The sequence below is a fragment of the Bufo bufo genome, chromosome 9 (assembly GCF_905171765.1).
Source record: "Bufo bufo chromosome 9, aBufBuf1.1, whole genome shotgun sequence".
In the NCBI taxonomy this organism is placed as follows: Eukaryota; Metazoa; Chordata; class Amphibia; order Anura; family Bufonidae; genus Bufo; species Bufo bufo.
This window is the reverse complement of record NC_053397.1, coordinates 1,242,277-1,267,161: the sequence shown is the minus strand read 5'-3', so window position 1 is coordinate 1,267,161 and position 24,885 is coordinate 1,242,277. Positions and strand designations below refer to the sequence as shown.

Below are 24,885 nucleotides of genomic sequence, written 5' to 3'. Positions count from 1 at the left end.
CAACTCAATACATCTCCTGACAACTAACAAACCTGGGACCTTTTTCCATGAGGTGGTCCTTTACACATGTGGAGATTCTCTAACTCTCATCATTCTCTGGCAGGCATCAAAACTGAAACCTCAGATTCGCACCTGTTTTGTGCATTCATGGTGTGCGAACAGTGAGATCCCCGGAATGCAAACCGCTAAATATTTCTGAGGGTTCTGTTTTCTTATACGGCAGGTAAACCTATGAGGAAACAATGGTCCACTGCGGCCTCAGTATGAAGATAGTGGGGTGCTTGGCATCTAATCAAACCCTCTCGATTTCATGGTTGAAGTTGGTCATTTTTGGGCATATACTCAAAGGTTTACCCTGGCTTCGTCAAGACGAAACCCTTATTTTCTGAGTTACATTCAATGTAGGCTGAAGATTAAAGACTCACAACCTCTTAATATTTCACTCTCTCTCGCTAAACCTTTGGTCCAGTGTTTTCTAGCCCTCTGAGAAAGACAAAGTGGGAAAGGTTTAGATAAAGAGCAGCGAGAAAGAAATGCAAATCCAGATCTACACTGGGTAAGGCCTCATGCACAAGAAAGTACTTTCTTTTCGCGTCCTTTCCGGTTTTTTTTTGTGGATCGTATACGGAACCATTCATTTCAATGGGTCCGCAAAAAAAAAAAACGGAAGTTACTCCGCGTGCATTGTTTCCGTATATCCGTTCCGTAAAAGAATAGAACATGTCCTATTATTATCCTCATTACAGACAAGGATAGCACTGTTCTATTAGGGGCCAGCTGTTCCGGTCCGCAAAATACGGAATGCACACGGACGTTATCTGTATTTTTTGCGGATCCGTTTTTTGCAGACCGCAAAATACATACGGTCGTGTGCATGAGACCAAATAGACATGACACTATGAGAATGTAGAGTCCCAAGAGATGCCAACTGCTGAGAGCCATGTGCAGGGATCTGGCGACAGGAAGAAGGACGAGTGTCGTTAACTAGTTAGTGGGTGGAAGAGCAAAGGATCTGATGAATAACCATTCTGATCGGATCACTACATGGAATAGAAACCACAGATTGTTGTTAAGAGGCACCTACGGACCAAGCCTTTACCACAGGGCATATGGGCTAATACACACCAGCAACCAGTAAAGATTCTTAACCCCTTGCTAACAATTTTCCATTTTTAAGTTTGCGTTTTTAATTCCCTACCTTCCTGGGGTCAATACTTTTTAACTTTCCTGTTGACATAGCCGTAAGGTCTTGTTTTTTGCAGGCCAAGTTGCACTTTTTAATGTCACCATTTAATATTGTATATGATGTAGTGGGAAACTGGAAAAAATTACTAATGGTTGGAATTAAAAAATTCGCAATTCTGCCAAGGTTTTACGATGCTTTGTATGTCGTAAAACTGACCTGTTCCCTTCGTTCTCCAGGTCAGTACGATTACAGCGATACCACATTTATATAGTTCTTTGGGTTTTGTTTTTATGGCGTTTCCTTATGATAACTGACCTGTTCTCTTTATTCTCCGGGTCAGTACGATTACAGCGATACCACATTTATATAGTTTTATATGATTTGTTATTACAGTGTTCCGTATGAGATAAAACTGACCTGTTCCCTTCATTCTCCGGGTCAGTACGATTACAGTGATACCACATTTATATAGTTTTATGGGTTTTGTTTTTACAGCGTTCCCTATGAGATAAAACTGACCTGTTCTCTTCATTCTCTGGGTCAGTACGATTACAGTGATACCACATTTATATAGTTTATGGGTTTTGTTTTTACAGCGTTCCCTATGAGATAAAACTGACCTGTTCCCTTCATTCTCCGGATCAGTACGATTACAGTGATACCACATTTATATAGTTTATGGGTTTTGTTTTTACAGCGTTCCCTATGAGATAAAACTGACCTGTTCTCTTCATTCTCTGGGTCAGTACGATTACAGAGATACCACATTTATATAGTTTATGGGTTTTGTTTTTACAGCGTTCCCTATGAGATAAAACTGACCTGTTCTCTTCATTCTCTGGGTCAGTACGATTACAGCGATACCACATTTATATAGTTTTATATGATTTGTTATTACAGTGTTCCGTATGAGATAAAACTGACCTGTTCCCTTCATTTCTCCGGGTCAGTACGATTACGGTGATACCACATTTATGTAGTTTTATGGGTTTTGTGTTTACAGCGTTCCCTATGAGATAAAACTGACCTGTTCTGTTCATTCTCTGGGTCAGTACGATTACAGTGATACCACATTTATATAGTTTTATGGGTGTTGTTTTTATGGCGTTCCCTATGAGATAAAACTGACCTGTTCTCTTCATTCTCCGGGTCAGTACGATTACAGTGATATCACATTTATATAGTTTTATGGGATTTGTTATTACTGCGTTACCTATGAGATAAAACTGACCTGTTCTCTTCATTCTCTGGGTCAGTACGATTACAGTGATACCACATTTATATAGTTTATGGGTTTTGTTTTTACAGCGTTCCCTATGAGATAAAACTGACCTGTTCTCTTCATTCTCTGGGTCAGTACGATTACAGTGATACCACATTTATATAGTTTATGGGTTTTGTTTTTACAGCGTTCCCTATGAGATAAAACTGACCTGTTCTCTTCATTCTCTGGGTCAGTATGATTACAGTGATACCACATTTATATAGTTTATGAGTTTTGTATTTACAGCGTTCCCTATGAGATAAAACTGACCTGTTCTCTTCATTCTCCGGGTCAGTACGATTACAGTGATACCACATTTATACAGTTTTATGGGTTTTGTTTTCACAGCGTTCCTTATGAGATAAAACAGACCTGTCTTCTTCATTCTCTGGGTCAGTACGATTACAGTGATACCACATTTATATAGTTTTATGGGTTTTGTTTTTACAGCGTTCCCTTGAGATAAAACTGACCTGTTCTGTTCATTCTCTGGGTCAGTACGATTACAGTGATACCACATTTATATAGTTTTATGGGTGTTGTTTTTATGGCGTTCCCTATGAGATAAAACTGACCTGTTCTCTTCATTCTCCGGGTCAGTACGATTACAGCGATACCACATTTATATAGTTTTATGGGATTTGTTTTTACAGTGTTCCATATGAGATAAAACTGACCTGTTCTCTTCATTCTCTGGGTCAGTACGATTACAGTAATACCACATTTATACAGTTTTATGGGTTTTGTTTTTACAGTGTTCCCTATGAGATAAAACTGACCTGTTCTCTTCATTCTCCGGTCAGTACGATTACAGTGATACCACATTTATACAGTTTTATGGGTTTTGTTTTCACAGCGTTCCCTATGAGATAAAACTGACCTGTTCTCTTCATTCTCTGGGTCAGTACGATTACAGTGATATCACATTTATATAGTTTTATGGGTTTTGTTTTTACAGCGTTCCCTATGAGATAAAACTGACCTGTTCTCTTCATTCTCTGGGTCAGTACGATTACAGTGATACCACATTTATATAGTTTATGGGTTTTGTTTTTACAGTGTTCCCTATGAGATAAAACTGACCTGTTCTCTTCATTCTCTGGGTCAGTACGATTACAGTAATACCACATTTATACAGTTTTATGGGTTTTGTTTTTACAGTGTTCCCTATGAGATAAAACTGACCTGTTCTCTTCATTCTCCGGGTCAGTACGATTACAGTGATACCACATTTATATAGTTTTATAGGTTTTGCTTTTACAGCATTCCCTATGAGATAAAACTGACCTGTTCTGTTCATTCTCTGGGTCAGTACATTTACAGTGATACCACATTTATATAGTTTTATGGGATTTGTTTTTACAGTGTTCCATATGAGATAAAACTGACCTGTTCTCTTCATTCTCTGGGTCAGTACGATTACAGTAATACCACATTTATACAGTTTTATTGGTTTTGTTTTTACAGTGTTCCCTATGAGATAAAACTGACCTGTTCCCTTCATTCTCCGGGTCAGTACAATTACGGTGATACCACATTTATATAGTTTTATGGGTTTTGCTTTTACAGCGTTCCCTATGAGATAAAACTGACCTCTTCATTCTCCGGGTCAGTACGGATACAGTGATACCACATTTATATTGTTTTATGGGTTTTGCTTTTACAGCATTCCCTATGAGATAAAACTGACCTGTTCCCTTCATTCTCTGGGTCAGTACGATTACAGTTATACCACATTTATATAGTTTTATGGGATTTGTTTTTACAGTGTTCCCTATGAGATAAAACTGACCTGTTCTGTTCATTCTCCGGGTCAGTACGATAACAGAGATACCACATTTATACAGTTTTATGGGTTTTGTTTTCACAGCGTTCCCTATGAGATAAAACGGACCTGTTCTCTTCATTCTCTGGGTCAGTACGATTACAGCGATACCACATTTATATAGTTTTATGGGATTTGTTTTTACAGTGTTCCATATGAGATAAAACTGACCTGTTCTCTTCATTCTCTGGGTCAGTACGATTACAGTGATACCACATTTATATAGTTTTATGGGATTTGTTTTTACAGTGTTCCATATGAGATAAAACTGACCTGTCCCCTTAGTTCTCCAGGTCAGTACGATTACAGCGATAAGACATTTATATAGTTCTTTGGGTTTTGTTTTTATGGCGTTTCCTTATGATAACTGACCTGTTCTCTTTATTCTCCGGGTCAGTACGATTACAGCGATACCACATTTATATAGTTTTATATGATTTGTTATTACAGCGTTCCCTATGAGATAAAACTGACCTGTTCTCTTCATTCTCCGGGTCAGTACGATTACAGCGATACCACATTTATATAGTTTTATATGATTTGTTATTACAGCGTTCCCTATGAGATTAAACTGACCTGTTCGCTTCATTCTCCGGTCAGTTCTCCGGTCAGTACGATTACAGCGATACCACACTTCTATAGTTTTATATGATTTGCTATTACAGTGTTCCCTATGAGATAAAACTGACCTGTTCCCTTCATTCTCCGGGTCAGTACGATTACAGCGATACCACATTTATATAGTTTTATGGGTTTTGTTTTTACAGTGTTCCCTATGAGATAAAACTGACCTGTTCCCTTCATTCTCCGGGTCAGTACGATTACAGCGATACCACATTTATATAGTTTTATATGATTTGTTATTACAGCGTTCCCTATGAGATAAAACTGACCTGTTCTCTTCATTCTCCGAGTCAGTACGATTACAGTGATACCACATTTATATAGTTTTATGGGTTTTGTATTTACAGTGTTCCCTATGAGATAAAACTGACCTGTTCCCTTCATTCTCCGAGTCAGTACGATTACAGTGATATCACATTTATATAGTTTTATGGGATTTGTTTTTACAGCGTTCCCTATGAGATAAAACTGACCTGTTTTCTTCATTCTCTGGGTCAGTACGATTACAGTAATACCACATTTATACAGTTTTATGGGTTTTGTTTTTACAGTGTTCCCTATGAGATAAAACTGTCCTGTTCCCTTCATTCTCCGGTCAGTACGATTACAGTGATACCACATTTATATAGTTTTATGGGTTTTGTATTTACAGTGTTCCCTATGAGATAAAACTGACCTGTTCCCTTCATTCTCTGGGTCAGTACGAATACAGTGATACCACATTTATATAGTTTTATGGGTTTTGCTTTTACAGCGTTCCCTATGAGATAAAACTGACACTTCTATAGTTTTATATGATTTGCTATTACAGTGTTCCCTATGAGATAAAACTGACCTGTTCTCTTCATTCTCCGGGTCAGTACGATTACAGCGATACCACATTTATATAGTTTTATGGGTTTTGTTTTTACAGTGTTCCCTATGAGATAAAACTGACCTGTTCCCTTCATTCTCCGGGTCAGTACGATTACAGCGATACCACATTTATATAGTTTTATATGATTTGTTATTACAGCGTTCCCTATGAGATAAAACTGACCTGTTCTCTTCATTCTCCGAGTCAGTACGATTACAGTGATATCACATTTATATAGTTTTATGGGATTTGTTTTTACAGCGTTCCCTATGAGATAAAACTGACCTGTTCTCTTCATTCTCCGGGTCAGTACGATTACAGTGATACCACATTTATATAGTTTTATGGGTTTTGTATTTACAGTGTTCCCTATGAGATAAAACTGACCTGTTCCCCTCATTCTCTGGGTCAGTATGATTACAGTATTACCACATTTATATAGTTTTATGGGTTTTCTGTTTACAGTGTTCCCTATGAGATAAAACCGACCTGTTCTCTTCATTCTCCGGTCAGTACGATTACAGTGATACAACATTTATATAGTTTTATGGGTGTTGTTTTTACAGCGTTCCCTATGAGATAAAACCGACCTGTTCTCTTCATTCTCCGGTCAGTACGATTACAGTGATACAACATTTATATAGTTTTATGGGTGTTGTTTTTACAGCGTTCCCTATGAGATAAAACTGACCTGTTCTCTTCATTCTCCGGTCAGTACGATTACAGTGATACTTGTCCTCTTCCCTATACCATAAAACTGACCAGTTACTTTCATTCGCCAGGTCAGTACGAATCCGGGAATGCATTTTTATATTGAGAAAAATATATTTTTTATTTTAGTCTCCATATTCTGACCCCTATAGCTTTTTACTGTATGTGGGCAGAGCTGTGTGAAGACTCCGTTTTTGCGGGGCGATCTGTACTTTTCAGTGATACCATTTTGGTGTGTGTACAACTTTTTGATCACATTTTTGTGTGAGAGAAGGGACCAAAAAAACAACAAATCGGCTATTCTGACTTTTTTTTTTTTAACGTTTCGCCGTTTTCCGTATGGGATTAAATTTTTTATATTTCAATAGCACAGGCATTTTTGCCAAGATACCTATGATGTGTATTTTAATTTTTTGTGTGGAAAGAGGGGGATTGAATTTTTTTTATTTTTTTACATTTTCTGTAATTTATAAAAACTTTATTTTTATTTTTTTTACACTTTTTTTTATAGTTTCCATAGGGAACTCTAACAAGCAATTGGCCGGGTATGGTCCTATTAGAGGATGACTAGGCAGCATGCTGAAGGTAGGGCTGGCTTGGTGTTGTGGCCCACATCTCACTTCCTAAGCCAATGGCCGGGTACATACTACTGGGGGAACTATAAGGGTCATTATCATAGAAAGTCCAGGCAGCATGCTGAAGGTAGGGCTGGCTTAGTGTTGTGGCCCACATCTCACTTCCTAAGCCAATGGCCGGGTACATACTACTGGGGGAACTATAAGGGTCATTATCATAGAAAGTCCAGGCAGCATGCTGAAGGTAGGGCTGGCTTGGTGTTGTGGCCCACATCTCACTTCCTAAGCCAATGGCCGGGTACATACTACTGGGGGAACTATAAGGGTGATTATCATAGAAAGTCCAGGCAGCATGCTGAAGGTAGGGCTGGCTTGGTGTTGTGGCCCACATCTCACTTCCTAAGCCAATGGCCGGGTACATACTACTGGGGGAACTATAAGGGTCATTATTATAGAAAGTCCAGGCAGCATGCTGAAGGTAGGGCTGGCTTGGTGTTGTGGCCCACATCTCACTTCCTAAGCCAATGGCCGGGTACATACTACTGGGGGAACTATAAGGGTCATTATTATAGAAAGTCCAGGAAGCATGCTGAAGGTAGGGCTGGCTTGGTGTTGTGGCCCACATCTCACTTCCTAAGCCACTGGCCGGGTACATACTACTGGGGGAACTATAAGGGTCATTATTATAGAAAGTCCAGGCAGCATGCTGAAGGTAGGGCTGGCTTGGTGTTGTGGCCCACATCTCACTTCCTAAGCCAATGGCCGGGTACATACTACTGGGGGAACTATAAGGGTCATTATTATAGAAAGTCCAGGAAGCATGCTGAAGGTAGGGCTGGCTTGGTGTTGTGGCCCACATCTCTCTTCCTAAGCCACTGGCCGGGTACATCCTACTGGGGGAACTATAGGGGTCATTATCATAGAAAGTCCAGGCAGAATGCTGAAGGTAGGGCTGGCTTGGTGTTGTGGCCCACATCTCACTTCCTAAGCCAATGGCCGGGTACATACTACTGGGGGAACTATAAGGGTCATTATTATAGAAAGTCCAGGCAGAATGCTGAAGGTAGGGCTGGCTTGGTGTTGTGGCCCACATCTCTCCTCCTAAGCCACTGGCCGGGTACATACTACTGGGGGAACTATAGGGGTCATTATCATAGAAAGTCCAGGCAGCATGCTGAAGGTAGGGTTGGCTTGGTGTTGTGGCCCACATCTCACTTCCTAAGCCAATGGCCGGGTACATACTACTGGGGGAACTATAAGGGTCATTATTATAGAAAGTCCAGGCAGAATGCTGAAGGTAGGGCTGGCTTGGTGTTGTGGCCCACATCTCTCCTCCTAAGCCACTGGCCGGGTACATACTACTGGGGGAACTATAGGGGTCATTATCATAGAAAGTCCAGGCAGCATGCTGAAGGTAGGGCTGGCTTGGTGTTGTGGCCCACATCTCACTTCCTAAGCCAATGGCCGGGTACATACTACTGGGGGAACTATAAGGGTCATTATTATAGAAAGTCCAGGCAGCATGCTGAAGGTAGGGCTGGCTTGGTGTTGTGGCCCACATCTCTCCTCCTAAGCCCCTGCTCCACATTGGAGACAATTGGATGAGGAGGAGGAGGAGGACAGCTTCTGAGGAGGTATTTTGTGCTGCACTATGGCATTACTGACACTGCCAACTTGTGTTGCCCCATTTTCTGTAAATTTAAACCCACCTACAACATTGGGGCCACGTTTAGTTTTTTTTTCAGGGCCACTTTAAGTTCCCAGTGCACCCCTGATAGTTTGTAAGGCTGAAAAAAGCCCTCTGCCCATCCGGTTCAGCCTGTTATTCTGCAACGTTGATCCAGAGGAAGCCAAACACCCTCAGGAGGCAGGGCTCCAGACTAAAAAAAATACCTAGTAGCCATTGGCTCCTGGACTGAAAAATTTAGGAGCCAAATTAAATTTTTAGTCGCCAAATCGAAACCGATTTAAAATTTTGGTATCGTGACAACGCTACGCCGATCAGATCGGCGTAGGGTTGTCTCGATACCAAAATTTTGATTCGCTTTCGTCACCATAAAAAAGTATTGCGATACTCAATACCACGCAAAAAAAAACCTCCAAAAAAAGCCGCCTGCATTTCATGAAACGTTCGGCCCATAATAGAACAGTCCGATCCTATTTTTTGGGGTGACAAGGTGATTAAAAAATGCTGAATCGCATGGTTTTTATTTATTTATTTCTGTTACGGCGCTCACCGCATAGGAGATACAGTTGCAAGAAAAAGTATGTGAACCCTTTGGAATGATATGGATTTCTGCACAAATTGGTCATAAAATGTGATCTGATCTTCATCTAAGTCACAACAATAGACAATCACAGTCGGCTTAAACTAATAACACACAAATAATTAAATGTTACCATGTTTTTATTGAACACACCATGTAAACATTCACAGTGCAGGTGGAAAAAGTATGTGAACCCCTAGACTAATGACATCTCCAAGAGCTAATTGGAGTGAGGTGTCAGCCAACTGGAGTCCAATCAATGAGATGAGATTGGAGGTGTTGGTTACAACTGCCCTGCCCTATAAAAACACACACCAGTTCTGGGTTTGCTTTTCACAAGAAGCATTGCCTGATGTGAATGATGCCTCGCACAAATGAGCTCTCAGAAGACCTACGATTAAGAATTGTTGACTTGCATAAAGCTGGAAAGGGTTATAAAAGTATCTCCAAAAGCCTTGCTGTTTATCAGTCCACGGTAAGACAAATTGTCTATAAATGGAGAAAGTTCAGCACTGCTGCTACTCTCCCTAGGAGTGGCCGTCCTGTAAAGATGACTGCAAGAGCACAGCGCAGACTGCTCAATGAGGTGAAGAAGAATCCTAGAGTGTCAGCTAAAGACTTACAGAAGTCTCTGGCATATGCTAACATCCCTGTTAGCGAATCTACGATATGTAAAACACTAAACATGAATGGATTTCATAGGAGGATACCACAGAGGAAGCCACTGCTCTCCGAAATAAACATTGCTGCATGCTTACAGTTTGCACAAGAGCACCTGGATGTTCCACAGCAGTACTGGCAAAATATTCTGTGGACAGATGAGACCAAAGTGGAGTTGTTTGGAAGAAACACACAACACTATGTGTGGAGAGAAAGAGGCACAGCACACCAACCTCAAAACCTCACCCCAACTGTGAGGTATGGTGGTGGTGGGGGCATCATGGTTTGAGGCTGCTTTGCTGCGGCAGGGCCTGGACGGATTGCTATCATCGAAGGAAAAATGAATTCCCAAGTTTATCACTTAAGGCCACCTGTCCACCAGCTGAAGCTCAACAGAAGATGGGTGTTGCAACAGGACAACGACCCAAAGCATAAAAGTAAATCAACAACAGAATGGCTTAAACAGAAGAAAATCTGCCTTCTGGAGTGGCCCAGTCAGAGTCCTGACCTCAACCCGACTGAGATGCTGGGGCATGACCTCAAGAAAGCGATTCACACCAGACATCCCAAGAATATTGCTGAACTGAAACAGTTCTGTAAAGAGGAATGGTGAAGAATTACTCCTGACCGTTGTGCACGTCTGATCTGCAACTACAGGAAACGTTTGGTGGACGTTATTGCTGCTAAAGGAGGTTCAGCCAGTTATTAAATCCAAGGGTTCACATACTTTTTCCACCTGCACTGTGAATGTTTACATGGTGTGTTCAATAAAAACATGGTAACATTTAACTCTTTGTGTGTTATTAGTTTAAGCCGACTGTGATGGTCTATTGTTGTGACTTAGATGAAGATCAGATCACATTTTATGACTAATTTGTGCAGAAATCCAGATCATTCCAAAGGGTTCACATACTTTTTCTTGCAACTGTATTTTTTAATAATTTAATAGTTTGGACTTTTCGGACGCAGCGCTATGTAATGTGTTTATTTATTTATTGTTTATATATTTTATATGTAAAATTGGGAAAGGGGGTATTTAAACTTAATATTTTAGGCTACTTTCACACCAGCGTTTTTCTTTTCCGGCGCTAAGTTCCGTCACAGGGGCTCTATACCGGAAAATAACGGATCAGGCATATCCCCCTGCAGTCTGAATGGAGAGCGATCCGTTCAGGATGCATCAGGACGTCTTCAGTTCAGTCATCTTGAGCATGCTATGGTTTTATCTCCGGTGAAAAAAACTGAGGACTTGCCGGAATGCGTAGGAATGTATTAGTGCCAGATCCGACATTCAAAATACCGGAATGCTGGATCAGTCCAAATGTGTAAAAAGATACAAGACGGATCCGTCTGTCCGCATGACAAGTGGAGAGACAGATCCGTTCTTGCAATGCATTTGTGAGATGGATCCGCATCCGGATGCGTCTCACAAATGCTTTCAGTCACATCCAGATCGGCGGATCCGGCGGGCAGTTCTGACGACTGAACTGCCCGCCGGATCACACTGCCGCAAGTGGAAAAGTAGCCTTAGTGTTGGTGTTTATTTTTTTTCTACTTACTATTAGCCCCCTTAGGGGCTGGAACCCTTGTCGTATTCACCCTTAGGCCCCTTTCACACGGGCGAGATTTCTGCGCGGGTGCAATGTGTGAGATGAACGCATTGCACCCGCACTGAATCCGGACCCATTCACTTCTATGGGGCTGTGCACATGAGCGGTGATTTTCACGCATCACCTGTGCATTGCGTGAAAATCTCAGCATGCTCTATGTTGTGTGTTTTTCACGCAACGCAGGCCCCATAGAAGTTAATGGGGCTGCGGGAAAATCGCAAGCAAGTGTGGATGCGGTGCGATTTTCACGCATGGTTGCTAGGATGAAAGTCTATTCACTGTGTTATTTTCCCTTATAACATGGTTATAAGGGAAAATAATAGCATTCTTTAATACAGAATGATTAGTAGGTCAATTGAGGGTTAAAAAAAAAGAAAAAAAAGAACTCACCTCCTCCAATTGATCGCATAGCTGCCGGTCTCCTGTTCTTTCTTCAGGACCTGTCAAAGGATCTGTGGTGACATCACTGTGCTCATCACATGGTACATCACATGATCAATCACCATGGTAATGGACCATGTGATGAGCTCAGTGACGTCACCACAGGTCCTTTGACAGGTCCTGAAAAAAAGAACAGGAGACCGGCAGCTACACGATCAATTGGAGGTTCATTTTTGAATTTTTTTTTTAACCCTCATTGGCACTGCACCACCAATGTTTATTATACTAGGGTGTTTGGGGGAAGGGGGCGCCACCAATGTTTATTATACTGGGGTGTTGGGGAGGGCGCACTTCACCACCAATGTTTATTATACTGGGGTGTTGGGGAGGGCGCACTTCACCACCAATGTTTATTATACTGGGGTGTTGGGGGGGGGGGGGCGCACTGCGCCACCAATTAAGATAACTGACCTGTTAATACAAATACAGGAGGCGGGTGCCGGAATCAAATAGCCGGCACCCGACCTCTATGACAGGGAGCTGCGGTCTGCTGCAGTACACCCCTCAGGTACCGCACCTGAAGGGTTAACTGCCGCTGATCGCAGCTCCCTGTCATGGAGGTCGGGTGCCGGCTATTTGATTCCGGCACCCGCCTCCTGTATTTGTATTAACAGGTCAGTTATCTTCATTGGTGGCGCAGTGCGCCCCCCCCCCAACACCCCAGTATAATAAACATTGGTGGCGCAGTGGCCACAGCCCCTCCTCCTCCTGTCTCTCTTCTTATTGGCGGCGGCGGCCCAGGGGGGAGGGAGAGACTCCTCCACTGCGCTGCTGAGAAGAACATCGGCGGCGGGCAGAGAACTGCCAGCTCCTGTGCCCGCCGCTGTATTCAACTGCAGAGCTGCGGCGGCGGGTCTAATCTCAAATGGCGACAAGACTAAAAAGTATTGTCGCCATTTGTAAATTCTGAAGACCTGTCCTCAGTTATCAATATCAGATCAGCAAGGGTCCGACGCCTAGCACCCCCGCTGATCAGCTGTATGAAGGGAAGGCGTGGGCAGTGTGCGCAGCCGTCTCCTGTCCCTCTTCCTCCACACCGCTCCTATGTCTATGGCAAGCAGAAAGAGAGAAGGGAGACGGGCATGCCCTGCGCTTCTTCCCTTCATACCACTCATCTGATATTGATGACTTATCCTGAGGAAAGGTAACCAATATTAAAAGGAAAAAAAACTCATTCCTGATTCCAAATCTGGTAATCAAAACCCTCCTGGATCAACGACCCTTCTTCAGTAATCCTGTAATATTGTTACTTTCAAGAAATGCATCCAGCACCTTCTTTTAGTAAATTCAAGATCACAAGCTCCCAACCTCCTAGTCTCACTGCTCTTACAGTAAAGAGTCCCACAGTCTCACTGCTCTTACAGTATAGAGTCTATAGTCTCACTGCTCTTACAGTATAGAGTCCATAGTCTCACTGCTCTTACAGTATAGAGTCCGTAGTCTCACTGCTCTTACAGTAAATAGTCCACAGTCTCACTGCTCTTACAGTAAAGAGTCCATAGTCTCGCTGCTCTTACAGTATAGAGTCCGTAGTCTCACTGCTCTTACAGTATAGAGTCCATAGTCTCACTGCTCTTACAGTAAAGAGTCCATAGTCTCACTGCTCTTACAGTAAAGAGTCCATAGTCTCGCTGCTCTTACAGTAAAGAGTCCATAGTCTCACTGCTCTTACAGTAAAGAGTCCATAGTATAACTGCTCTTACAGTATAGAGTCCATAGTCTCACTGCTCTTACAGTAAAGAGTCCATAGTCTCACTGCTCTTACCGTAAAGAGTCCATAGTCTCACTGCTCTTACAGTAAAGAGTCCATAGTCTCACTGCTCTTACCGTAAAGAGTCCATAGTCTCACTGCTCTTACAGTATAGAGTCCATAGTCTCACTGCTCTTACAGTAAAGAGTCCATAGTCTCACTGCTCTTACAGTATAGAGTCCATAGTCTCACTGCTCTTACAGTAAAGAGTCCATAGTCTCACTGCTCTTACAGTAAAGAGTCCATAGTCTCGCTGCTCTTACAGTATAGAGTCCGTAGTCTCACTGCTCTTACAGTAAAGAGTCCATAGTCTCACTGCTCTTACAGTAAAGAGTCCATAGTCTCACTGCTCTTACAGTATAGAGTCCATAGTCTCACTGCTCTTACAGTAAATAGTCCACAGTCTCACTGCTCTTACAGTAAAGAGTCCATAGTCTCGCTGCTCTTACAGTATAGAGTCCGTAGTCTCACTGCTCTTACAGTAAAGAGTCCATAGTCTCACTGCTCTTACAGTAAAGAGTCCATAGTCTCACTGCTCTTACAGTATAGAGTCTATAGTCTCACTGCTCTTACAGTAAAGAGTCCATAGTCTCACTGCTCTTACCGTAAAGAGTCCATAGTCTCACTGCTCTTACAGTATAGAGTCCATAGTCTCACTGCTCTTACAGTAAAGAGTCCATAGTCTCACTGCTCTTACAGTATAGAGTCCATAGTCTCACTGCTCTTACAGTAAAGAGTCCATAGTCTCACTGCTCTTACAGTATAGAGTCCACAGTCTCACTGCTCTTACAGTAAAGAGTCCATAGTCTCACTGCTCTTACAGTAAAGAGTCCATAGTCTCACTGCTCTTACAGTAAGGAGTCCATAGTCTCACTGCTCTTACCGTAAAGAGTCCATAGTCTCACTGCTCTTACAGTAAAGAGCCCATAGTCTCACTGCTCTTACAGTATAGAGTCCATAGTCTCACTGCTCTTACAGTAAAGAGTCCCACAGTCTCACTGCTCTTACAGTAAAGAGCCCATAGTCTCACTGCTCTTACAGTATAGAGTCCATAGTCTCACTGTTCTTACAGTAAAGAGTCCCACAGTCTCACTGCTCTTACAGTATAGAGTCCATAGTCTCACTGCTCTTACAGTACAGAGTCCATAGTCTCACTGCTCTTACAGTATAGAGTCTATAGTCTCACTGCTCTTACAGTACAGAGTCCATAGTCTCACTGCTCTTACAGTAAAGAGTCCATAGTCTCACTGCTCTTACAGTACAGAGTCCATAGTCTCACTGCTCTTACAGTACAGAGTCCATAGTCTCACTGCTCTTACAGTAAAGAGTCCATAGTCTCACTGCTCTTACAGTAAAGAGTCCATAGTCTGACTGCTCTTACAGTAAAGAGTCCATAGTCTCACTGCTCTTACAGTAAAGAGTCCATAGTCTCACTGCTCTTACAGTACAGAGTCCATAGTCTCACTGCTCTTACAGTAAAGAGTCCATAGTCTCACTGCTCTTACAGTATAGAATCCATAGTCTCACTGCTCTTACAGTAAAGAGTCCATAGTCTCACTGCTCTTACAGTATAGAGTCCATAGTCTCACTGCTCTTACAGTAAAGAGTCCACAGTCTCACTGCTCTTACAGTATAGAGTCCACAGTCTCACTGCTCTTACAGTAAAGAGTCCATAGTCTCACTGCTCTTACAGTACAGAGTCCATAGTCTCACTGCTCTTACAGTATAGAGTCCATAGTCTCACTGCTCTTACAGTATAGAGTCCATAGTCTCACTGCTCTTACAGTATAGAGTCCATAGTCTCACTGCTCTTACAGTAAAGAGTCCATAGTCTCACTGCTCTTACAGTAAAGAGTCCATAGTCTCACTGCTCTTACAGTAAAGAGTCCATAGTCTCACTGCTCTTACAGTAGAGTCCATAGTCTCACTGCTCTTACAGTATATAGTCCATAGTCTCACTGCTCTTACAGTAAAGAGTCCATAGTCTCACTGCTCTTACAGTATAGAGTCCATAGTCTCACTGCTCTTACAGTAAAGAGTCCATAGTCTCACTGCTCTTACAGTATAGAGTCTATAATATCACTGCTCTTACAGTAAAGAGTCCATAGTCTCACTGCTCTTACAGTAAAGAGTCCATAGTCTCACTGCTCTTACAGTAAACAGTCCATAGTCTCACTGCTCTTACAGTAAAGAGTCCATAGTCTCACTGCTCTTACAGTATAGAGTCCATAGTCTCACTGCTCTTACAGTAAAGAGTCCATAGTCTCACTGCTCTTACAGTATAGAGTCCATAGTCTCACTGCTCTTACAGTAAAGAGTCCATAGTCTCACTGCTCTTACAGTAAAGAGTCCATAGTCTCACTGCTCTTACAGTATAGAGTCCATAGTCTCACTGCTCTTACAGTATAGAGTCCATAGTCTCACTGCTCTTACAGTAAAGAGTCCATAGTCTCACTGCTCTTACAGTAAAGAGTCCATAGTCTCACTGCTCTTACAGTAAAGAGTCCATAGTCTCACTGCTCTTACAGTACAGAGTCCATAGTCTCACTGCTCTTACAGTACAGAGTCCATAGTCTCACTGCTCTTACAGTAAAGAGTCCATAGTCTCACTGCTCTTACAGTATAGAGTCCATAGTCTCACTGCTCTTACAATAAAGAGTCCATAGTCTCACTGCTCTTACAGTACAGAGTCCATAGTCTCACTGCTCTTACAGTAAAGAGTCCATAGTCTCACTGCTCTTACAGTAAAGAGTCCATAGTCTCACTGCTCTTACAGTAAAGAGTCCATAGTCTCACTGCTCTTACAGTATAGAGTCCATAGTCTCACTGCTCTTACAGTACAGAGTCCATAGTCTCACTGCTCTTACAGTATAGAGTCCATAGTCTCACTGCTCTTACAGTAAAGAGTCCATAGTCTCACTGCTCTTACAGTAAAGAGTCCATAGTCTCACTGCTCTTACAGTATAGAGTCCATAGTCTCACTGCTCTTACAGTAAAGAGTCCATAGTCTCACTGCTCTTACAGTATAGAGTCCATAGTCTCACTGCTCTTACAGTAAAGAGTCCATAGTCTCACTGCTCTTACAGTAAAGAGTCCATAGTCTCACTGCTCTTACAGTATAGAGTCCATAGTCTCACTGCTCTTACAGTATAGAGTCCATAGTCTCACTGCTCTTACAGTAAAGAGTCCATAGTCTCACTGCTCTTACAGTAAAGAGTCCATAGTCTCACTGCTCTTACAGTAAAGAGTCCATAGTCTCACTGCTCTTACAGTACAGAGTCCATAGTCTCACTGCTCTTACAGTACAGAGTCCATAGTCTCACTGCTCTTACAGTAAAGAGTCCATAGTCTCACTGCTCTTACAGTATAGAGTCCATAGTCTCACTGCTCTTACAATAAAGAGTCCATAGTCTCACTGCTCTTACAGTACAGAGTCCATAGTCTCACTGCTCTTACAGTAAAGAGTCCATAGTCTCACTGCTCTTACAGTAAAGAGTCCATAGTCTCACTGCTCTTACAGTAAAGAGTCCATAGTCTCACTGCTCTTACAGTATAGAGTCCATAGTCTCACTGCTCTTACAGTACAGAGTCCATAGTCTCACTGCTCTTACAGTATAGAGTCCATAGTCTCACTGCTCTTACAGTAAAGAGTCCATAGTCTCACTGCTCTTACAGTAAAGAGTCCATAGTCTCACTGCTCTTACAGTAAAGAGTCCCTTCTATGTTCGCGTGGAAACCTTTCCTCTTGATGTAGAGAATGCTCTCTTGTAATAGCTACAGTTCTGGGTACAAACAGATCATGGGGCAGTTTTTTTGCTGCCCCCTCTGAATATCAGGACTCTTTAATACAGATTTTAGTAATAGCTGGGTCAGTTAAAAAAGGGACCCAGTGTTTTTCCAATATCTGTCTCCAGTTTATGCTGCTCTCAGTTCCTCACACTATAGATACCACGTGGTGGTGCGCCTTACACTATAGATACTATGTGGTGGTGCGCCTCACACTATAGATACCATGTGGTGGTGCGCCTTACACTATAGATACCACGTGGTGGTGCGCCTCACACTATAGATATCACGTGGTGGTGCGCCTCACACTATAGATACCACGTGGTGGTGCATCTCACACTATAGGTACCACGTGGTGGTGCGCCTCACACTATAGATACCACGTGGTGGTGCGCCTCACACTATAGATACCATGTGGTGGTGCGCCTTACACTATAGATACCACGTGGTGGTGCACCTCACACTATAGATACCACGTGGTGGTGCGTCTCACACTATAGATACCACGTGGTGGTGCGTCTCACACTATAGATACCATGTGGTGGTGCGCCTCACACTATAGATACCATGTGGTGGTGCGCCTTACACTATAGATACCATGTGGTGGTGCACCTCACACTATAGATACCACGTGGTGGTGCGTCTCACACTATAGATACCACGTGGTGGTGCGTCTCACACTATAGATACCATGTGGTGGTGCGCCTTACACTATAGATACCACGTGGTGGTGCACCTCACACTATAGATACCACGTGGTGGTACGTCTCACACTATAGATACCATGTGGTGGTGCATCTCACACTATAGGTACCACGTGGTGGTGCGCCTCACACTATAGATACCACATGGTAAGATTCCTCTCACTGCAGATACCACGTGGAAGTGTCCCTTACAGTGAAGATACTACATGGTAACGTCTCTCACACTAAAGGTACCACGTGGTAGTGTTCCTCATAGTAGCCAGATTCCGGTCACTGTAGCACTTTTCATTACTTCAGTGTTGTATTATTTCTGGATCTCATAGTTTTTTTTAACCCACTGTATTCTACGTCTCTCAGCGACCTGTGTGTTATATTGTGGGAAGTGAGCTGTTGTGTCTTTATGGTAACAGACAAGCCTTATGTCTGTATCCCGTTATCCTGGAAAGAAGAGGAGGACAATGTGAATGGTATGGAGAACATGACGCTGTTCTAGAGCTGGACTCAGGATCCCTGTCCTCTGACTGCTTCATGGTCCTTTTAACAGTTTTTGGGGATTCCAGTAGAAGTAAAACCTTTCCAGTGGGATAGGTTTCTGTTCCTCTTGTTTTTTGGAGAGGAACATGGAATGATTACAGGCATGGTGGGGAGGGTTCCCAGAGCCCAACCTCTTCATCCCTGCAGCTAGGACTGTCCCTGAGTAGACCCTTGTAAACTGTGTTGTATCCGTGCTGGGCGCTCACTATGGAGAAGTGTACGGGACATGGCAGAGCTCTCGCTGAGGCCTGCAAGCTAGTTGGCATTTCTGTGGATGGGAGGCAGTAAGAAGGCAAACTCACGCCCTGCTGCTGATGTGCTGGTAGGAGAAGAAAGAGCATTGGATAACGAGACATGACTAGGGCTAGAAATATGGGTTACATCCTGGTTCTGGCTTGTGGTAGACGACTGTCTCCTCAGGGCCCCCTGAAAGGAAGCCCCACTCTTGAAAGTATTCACTACTTCAATCTGTAATGGAGCAGAAAATGAGACAAGTTTCTTTAACTCTCCATGCAACAAATCGCAAAAGGAAGAATAAAAAAAACAACACACAACAATACAGAAAAGACACAAAGCTGACACGGGGGCAACACATCAACATGATATAGACGGAACACAACGTGGTCCACACATCCCCCACCATGGACTGGGGGAGCCCCTGCCTGTAACATTCACTGTATAGGATGAGAATCCTTACTCTACACATTCCCTACACAGAAGAGTGCTCCTCCATTCAACCCTCAGGGACTGCCGGAGATAGGTGAGCGCTTGTACTCGGCGATCTTCACCAATCCCCTAGAGCCCAATGGAACAGTGGACACATTTGCCTGCTGTTCCATTCAAACAGGGGAACACATGTCCTGTTTCTAGTAACCAGCAGGGGCCCCAGCAGTCAGAGCCCCGCCAATCAGACACTTACTGTATCTCCTATCCAGTGAATATAAGATAAGTTGTTGTCAAGGTCGTGTACACCTTTGGGGGCATTTTTTTAAATTATTGAATAGTACTCATTTTGAGCTAAAAATCTTTTTTTTTATAGTTTTTTGTTAAAAATATCAAGTACCTTTTTCTGTACAGAGCTGAGATGCTGATTTGGCCCTCTTTTGGATTTTCTGTCTTTTCCGTCAGACCGGGAGCTGACGGGCTCCTTATCTCTGCTCTCGGACATTATCGCTCAGTTCTCACTCATAAGACTGTGGCTTGAATAAGTGTTTGATCTCTTAGTAGTTTAGAAATAAGGTTTATTAGATGACGGCACAAAGTGAAAGTGAAAGTACCAGTCACACGGCTAGAAAAACAGTTAACCCTTTGTGGTAGAACGGCTCAATATTTTTAATAAAGGCCATTTGAAAAAACGATTTTAAGCCAAAAATTAGTAACATGCAACCATAATAAAATGCCCCCAAAAGGTGTACATCGCCTTTAAATATAAACTTATAATGTCCACAGTCCTGAAGGAATTATCCATTTAAAAAGAGTTATCCTGCATTCAAGTAATCAGTGGAAACTGTGCAGTTGCTTCTGGGTAGTGACAGTAGAGACCAAGCAATTGTCCTCTTATCCTTACAGACACACAAGCGTGTGAACATCACATCCCATTACTGCTTTATATACAAATTCTAATGACTTCATCAGACATTAAACAGGCGGTATTATAAAATGCAATATTCTCAACAGCCCAGAGGAAGTTGTGCCCCTCATTCCAACCTTGGGCTTCATCGCTGCATCCAATTCACCAACCTCCAAGCCTTATGCATCATTTCACAGAAGTCACCTGCCACTGTGGATTCTCCAAATGTTTTCTTTTCCCCTCGGTATTACCTTCTATTGTGTTCTCTCCTCGGTATTACCTACTATTGTGTTCTCTCCTCGGTATTACCTTCTATTGTGTTCTCTCCTCGGTATTACCTACTATTGTGTTCTCTCCTCTCCTCGGTATTACCTTCTATTGTGTTCTCTCCTCGGTATTACCTTCTATTGTGTTCTCTCCTCTCTTCGGTATTACCTTCTATTGTGCTCTCTCCTCGGTATTACCTTCTATTGTGTTCTCTCCTCTCTTCGGTATTACCTTCTATTGTGTTCTCTCCTCAGTATTACCTACTATTGTGTTCTCTCCTCTCTTCGGTATTACCTTCTATTGTGTTCTCTCCTCGGTATTACCTTCTATTGTGTTCTCTCCTCGGTATTACCTTCTATTGTGTTCTCTTCTCTCCTCAGTATTACCATCTATTGTGTTCTCTCCTCGGTAATACCTTCTATTGTGTTCTCTCCTCGGTATTACCATCTATTGTGTTCTCTCCTCGGTATTACCTTCTATTGTGTTCTCTCCTCGGTATTACCTTCTATTGTGTTCTCTCCTCGGTATTACCTTCTATTGTGTTCTCTCCTCGGTATTACCTTCTATTGTGTTCTCTCCTCGATATTACCTTCTATTGTGTTCTCTCCTCGATATTACCATCTATTGTGTTCTCTCCTCGGTATTACCATCTATTGTGTTCTCTCCTCAGTATTACCTTCTATTGTGTTCTCTCCTCGATATTACCTTCTATTGTGTTCTCTCCTCGGTAATACCTTCTATTGTGTTCTCTCCTCTGTATTACCTACTATTGTGTTCTCTCCTCGGTATTACCATCTATTGTGTTCTCTCCTCGGTATTACCTTCTATTGTGTTCTCTCCTCGATATTACCTTCTATTGTGTTCTCTCCTCGATATTACCATCTATTGTGTTCTCTCCTCGGTATTACCATCTATTGTGTTCTCTCCTCAGTATTACCTTCTATTGTGTTCTCTCCTCGATATTACCTTCTATTGTGTTCTCTCCTCGGTAATACCTTCTATTGTGTTCTCTCCTCTGTATTACCTACTATTGTGTTCTCTCCTCGGTATTACCTTCTATTGTGTTCTCTTCTCTCCTCAGTATTACCATCTATTGTGTTCTCTCCTCGGTATTACCTTCTATTGTGTTCTCTTCTCTCCTCGGTATTACCTTCTATTGTGTTCTCTCCTCGGTATTACCTACTATTGTGTTCTCTCCTCTCCTCGGTATTACCTTCTATTGTGTTCTCTCCTCGGTATTACCTACTATTGTGTTCTCTCCTCTCTTCGGTATTACCTTCTATTGTGCTCTCTCCTCGGTATTACCTTCTATTGTGTTCTCTCCTCTCTTCGGTATTACCTTCTATTGTGCTCTCTCCTCGGTATTACCTTCTATTGTGTTCTCTCCTCGGTATTACCTTCTATTGTGTTCTCTCCTCGGTATTACCTACTATTGTGTTCTCTCCTCGGTATTACCTACTATTGTGTTCTCTCCTCTGTATTACCTACTATTGTGTTCTCTCCTCGGTATTACCTTCTATTGTGTTCTCTTCTCTCCTCAGTATTACCATCTATTGTGTTCTCTCCTCGGTATTACCTTCTATTGTGTTCTCTTCTCTCCTCAGTATTACCTTCTATTGTGTTCTCTCCTCGGTATTACCTTATATTGTGTTCTCTCCTCTCCTCTGTATTACCTTCTATTGTGTTCTCTCCTCTGCTCGGTATTACCTTCTATTGTGTTCTCTCCTCGGTATTACCTTCTATTGTGTTCTCTCCTCGGTATTACCTTCTATTGTGTTCTCTCCTCGGTATTACCTTCTATTGTGTTCTCTCCTCGGTATTACCTTCTATTGTGTTCTCTCCTCGGTATTACCTTCTATTGTGTTCTCTCCTCTCTCGGTATTACCTTCTATTGTGTTCTCTCCTCTTCTCGGTATTACCTTCTATTGTGTTCTCTCCTCGGTATTACCTTCTATTGTGTTCTCTCCTCGGTAATACCTTTTATTGTGTTCTCTCCTCGGTATTACCTTCTATTGTGTTCTCTCCTCTCCTCGGTAATACCTTCTATTGTGTTCTCTCCTCTCTCGGTATTACTTTCTATTGTGTTCTCTCCTCTTCTCGGTATTACCTTCTATTGTGCTCTCTCCTCGGTATTACCTTCTATTGTGTTCTCTTCTCTCCTCGGTATTACCTTCTATTGTGTTCTCTCCTCGGTATTACCTTCTATTGTGTTCTCTCCTCGGTATTACCTTCTATTGTGTTCTCTCCTCTCCTCGGTAATACCTTCTATTGTGTTCTCTCCTCTCCTCGGTAATACTTTCTATTGTGTTCTCTCCTCTTCTCGGTATTACCTTCTATTGTGCTCTCTCCTCGGTATTACCTTCTATTGTGTTCTCTTCTCTCCTCGGTATTACCTTCTATTGTGTTCTCTCCTCGGTATTACCTTCTATTGTGTTCTCTCCTCGGTATTACCTTCTATTGTGTTCTCTCCTCTCCTCGGTATTACCTTCTGTTGTGTTCTCTCCTCTCCTCGGTATTACCTTATATTGTGTTCTCTCCTCTCCTCTGTATTACCTTCTATTGTGTTCTCTCCTAGGTAATACCTTCTATTGTGTTCTCTCCTCGGTATTACCTTCTATTGTGTTCTCTCCTCGGTATTACCTTCTATTGTGTTCTCTCCTCGGTATTACCTTCTATTGTGTTCTCTCCTCTCCTCTGTATTACCTTCTATTGTGTTCTCTCCTCTCCTCTGTATTACCTTCTATTGTGTTCTCTCCTCGGTATTACCTTCTATTGTGTTCTCTCCTCTGCTCGGTATTACCTTCTATTGTGTTCTCTCCTCGGTATTACCTTCTATTGTGTTCTCTCCTCGGTATTAACTTCTATTGTGTTCTCTCCTCGGTATTACCTTCTATTGTGTTCTCTCCTCTCCTCGGTATTACCTTATATTGTGTTCTCTCCTCTCCTCTGTATTACCTTCTATTGTGTTCTCTCCTCAGTATTACCTTCTATTGTGTTCTCTCCTCGGTATTACCTTCTATTGTGTTCTCTCCTCTCCTCGGTATTACCTTCTATTGTGTTCTCTCCTCTCCTCTGTATTACCTTCTATTGTGTTCTCTCCTAGGTAATACCTTCTATTGTGTTCTCTCCTCGGTATTACCTTCTATTGTGTTCTCTCTTGTGTTTTCTTCTCTGTATTACCTTCTATTGTGTTCTCTCCTAGGTAATACCTTCTATTGTGTTTTCTCCTCTGTATTACCTTCTATTGTGTCTTCTCCTCAGTATAACCTTCGATTGTGTTTTCATTTGTGTTTATCCTGCTTAGTATTACCATCGATTCTGTATTTACCTGTCTTCTCAGTATTAACTTTGATTGTGCTTTCACTCGTTTTCTCCACACTATTACTTTTAATTGCATTTTCACTTGTGCTTTTCTTCCTAAGTATTATCATCGACTGTGTTTTCACTTGTGCTTTCTCCTCGGCATTACAAAGGGATTTTCACTTGTGTTTTTTTCTCCTCAGTATTACCTTCGATTGCATTTTCTCATTTGTTACTCCTGTGTTATTACCCTAGATGGTGTTTTCACCTATGTTTGTTTTTCGCTTTCACACTTTATTATGAGCTGTGATTGTCTCTTTACAGGTCCTAATAACTTATTTATGTTCATTCCGTCTGATTTTAATCTGTCTCGATGTGTGACCAACAGCAAAGTTGCCGCATTGACACATTTTGAAAAATCACTGATTTTCTTTCACAAATCTAGAAACCCTTTAAAGGTCTCCTCCTACTAGAGCCACAGTCACCCTAATTCTAGAATTGCAGGGTTATCACTTTAAACATGGAAAGGTTTCTATCTCATGGTTTTCAATCTAACCAGGTTTGCTGTCTTTTTATGTGCAATCGAGCAGTATAATGTTCAATGACATAATTGGAATGTGTATAAAGCTATAATGGGATGTGAGGTGTCTGCTCCACAGCTCGGTGGATTCCTTGAATGCAGGATAATGCTTTTCAGATGGACTCGTACCTACAGTAGTCTGGTCTGCTACTGGTTTATAGCTATTATGCAAGTTTGGAATATTTAGTGTCAATGAAATAATAAGAATGAAGCTGTTTCCATACCTGTGCGTGGAGCACATTTACTGGGATATATTCATTATTGTGGAGAGTTTGGCGAGAAGTCAATGGACGCTTTGTATGTGTCCCCTAGTGTATATTGCAGGCCATGTTTTCTGTCTGTAGACGACCCCAATCATCAATGTAATGTAGCACC

The 24,885-nt window shown here is 42.2% G+C and overlaps 1 protein-coding gene across 5 annotated transcripts in view; it reads right to left on the bottom strand.

The window, feature by feature from the left end:
* LOC120978749 (plasma membrane calcium-transporting ATPase 2) overlaps nucleotides 1-24,885 on the bottom strand; it is a 216,189-nt gene that overhangs the window by 2,830 nt on the left and 188,474 nt on the right. For 2 of the 5 annotated variants that reach the window (XM_040407070.1, XM_040407071.1), the window contains one exon: nucleotides 19,096-19,261. The exons of 2 other annotated variants lie outside the window; for them this stretch is intronic. In XM_040407070.1, the coding sequence (XP_040263004.1) occupies nucleotides 19,096-19,261 (166 nt within the window). The remainder of the gene's footprint in view (nucleotides 1-19,095; nucleotides 19,262-24,885) is intronic. One more of the 5 variants, XM_040407072.1, reaches the window with a different exon arrangement.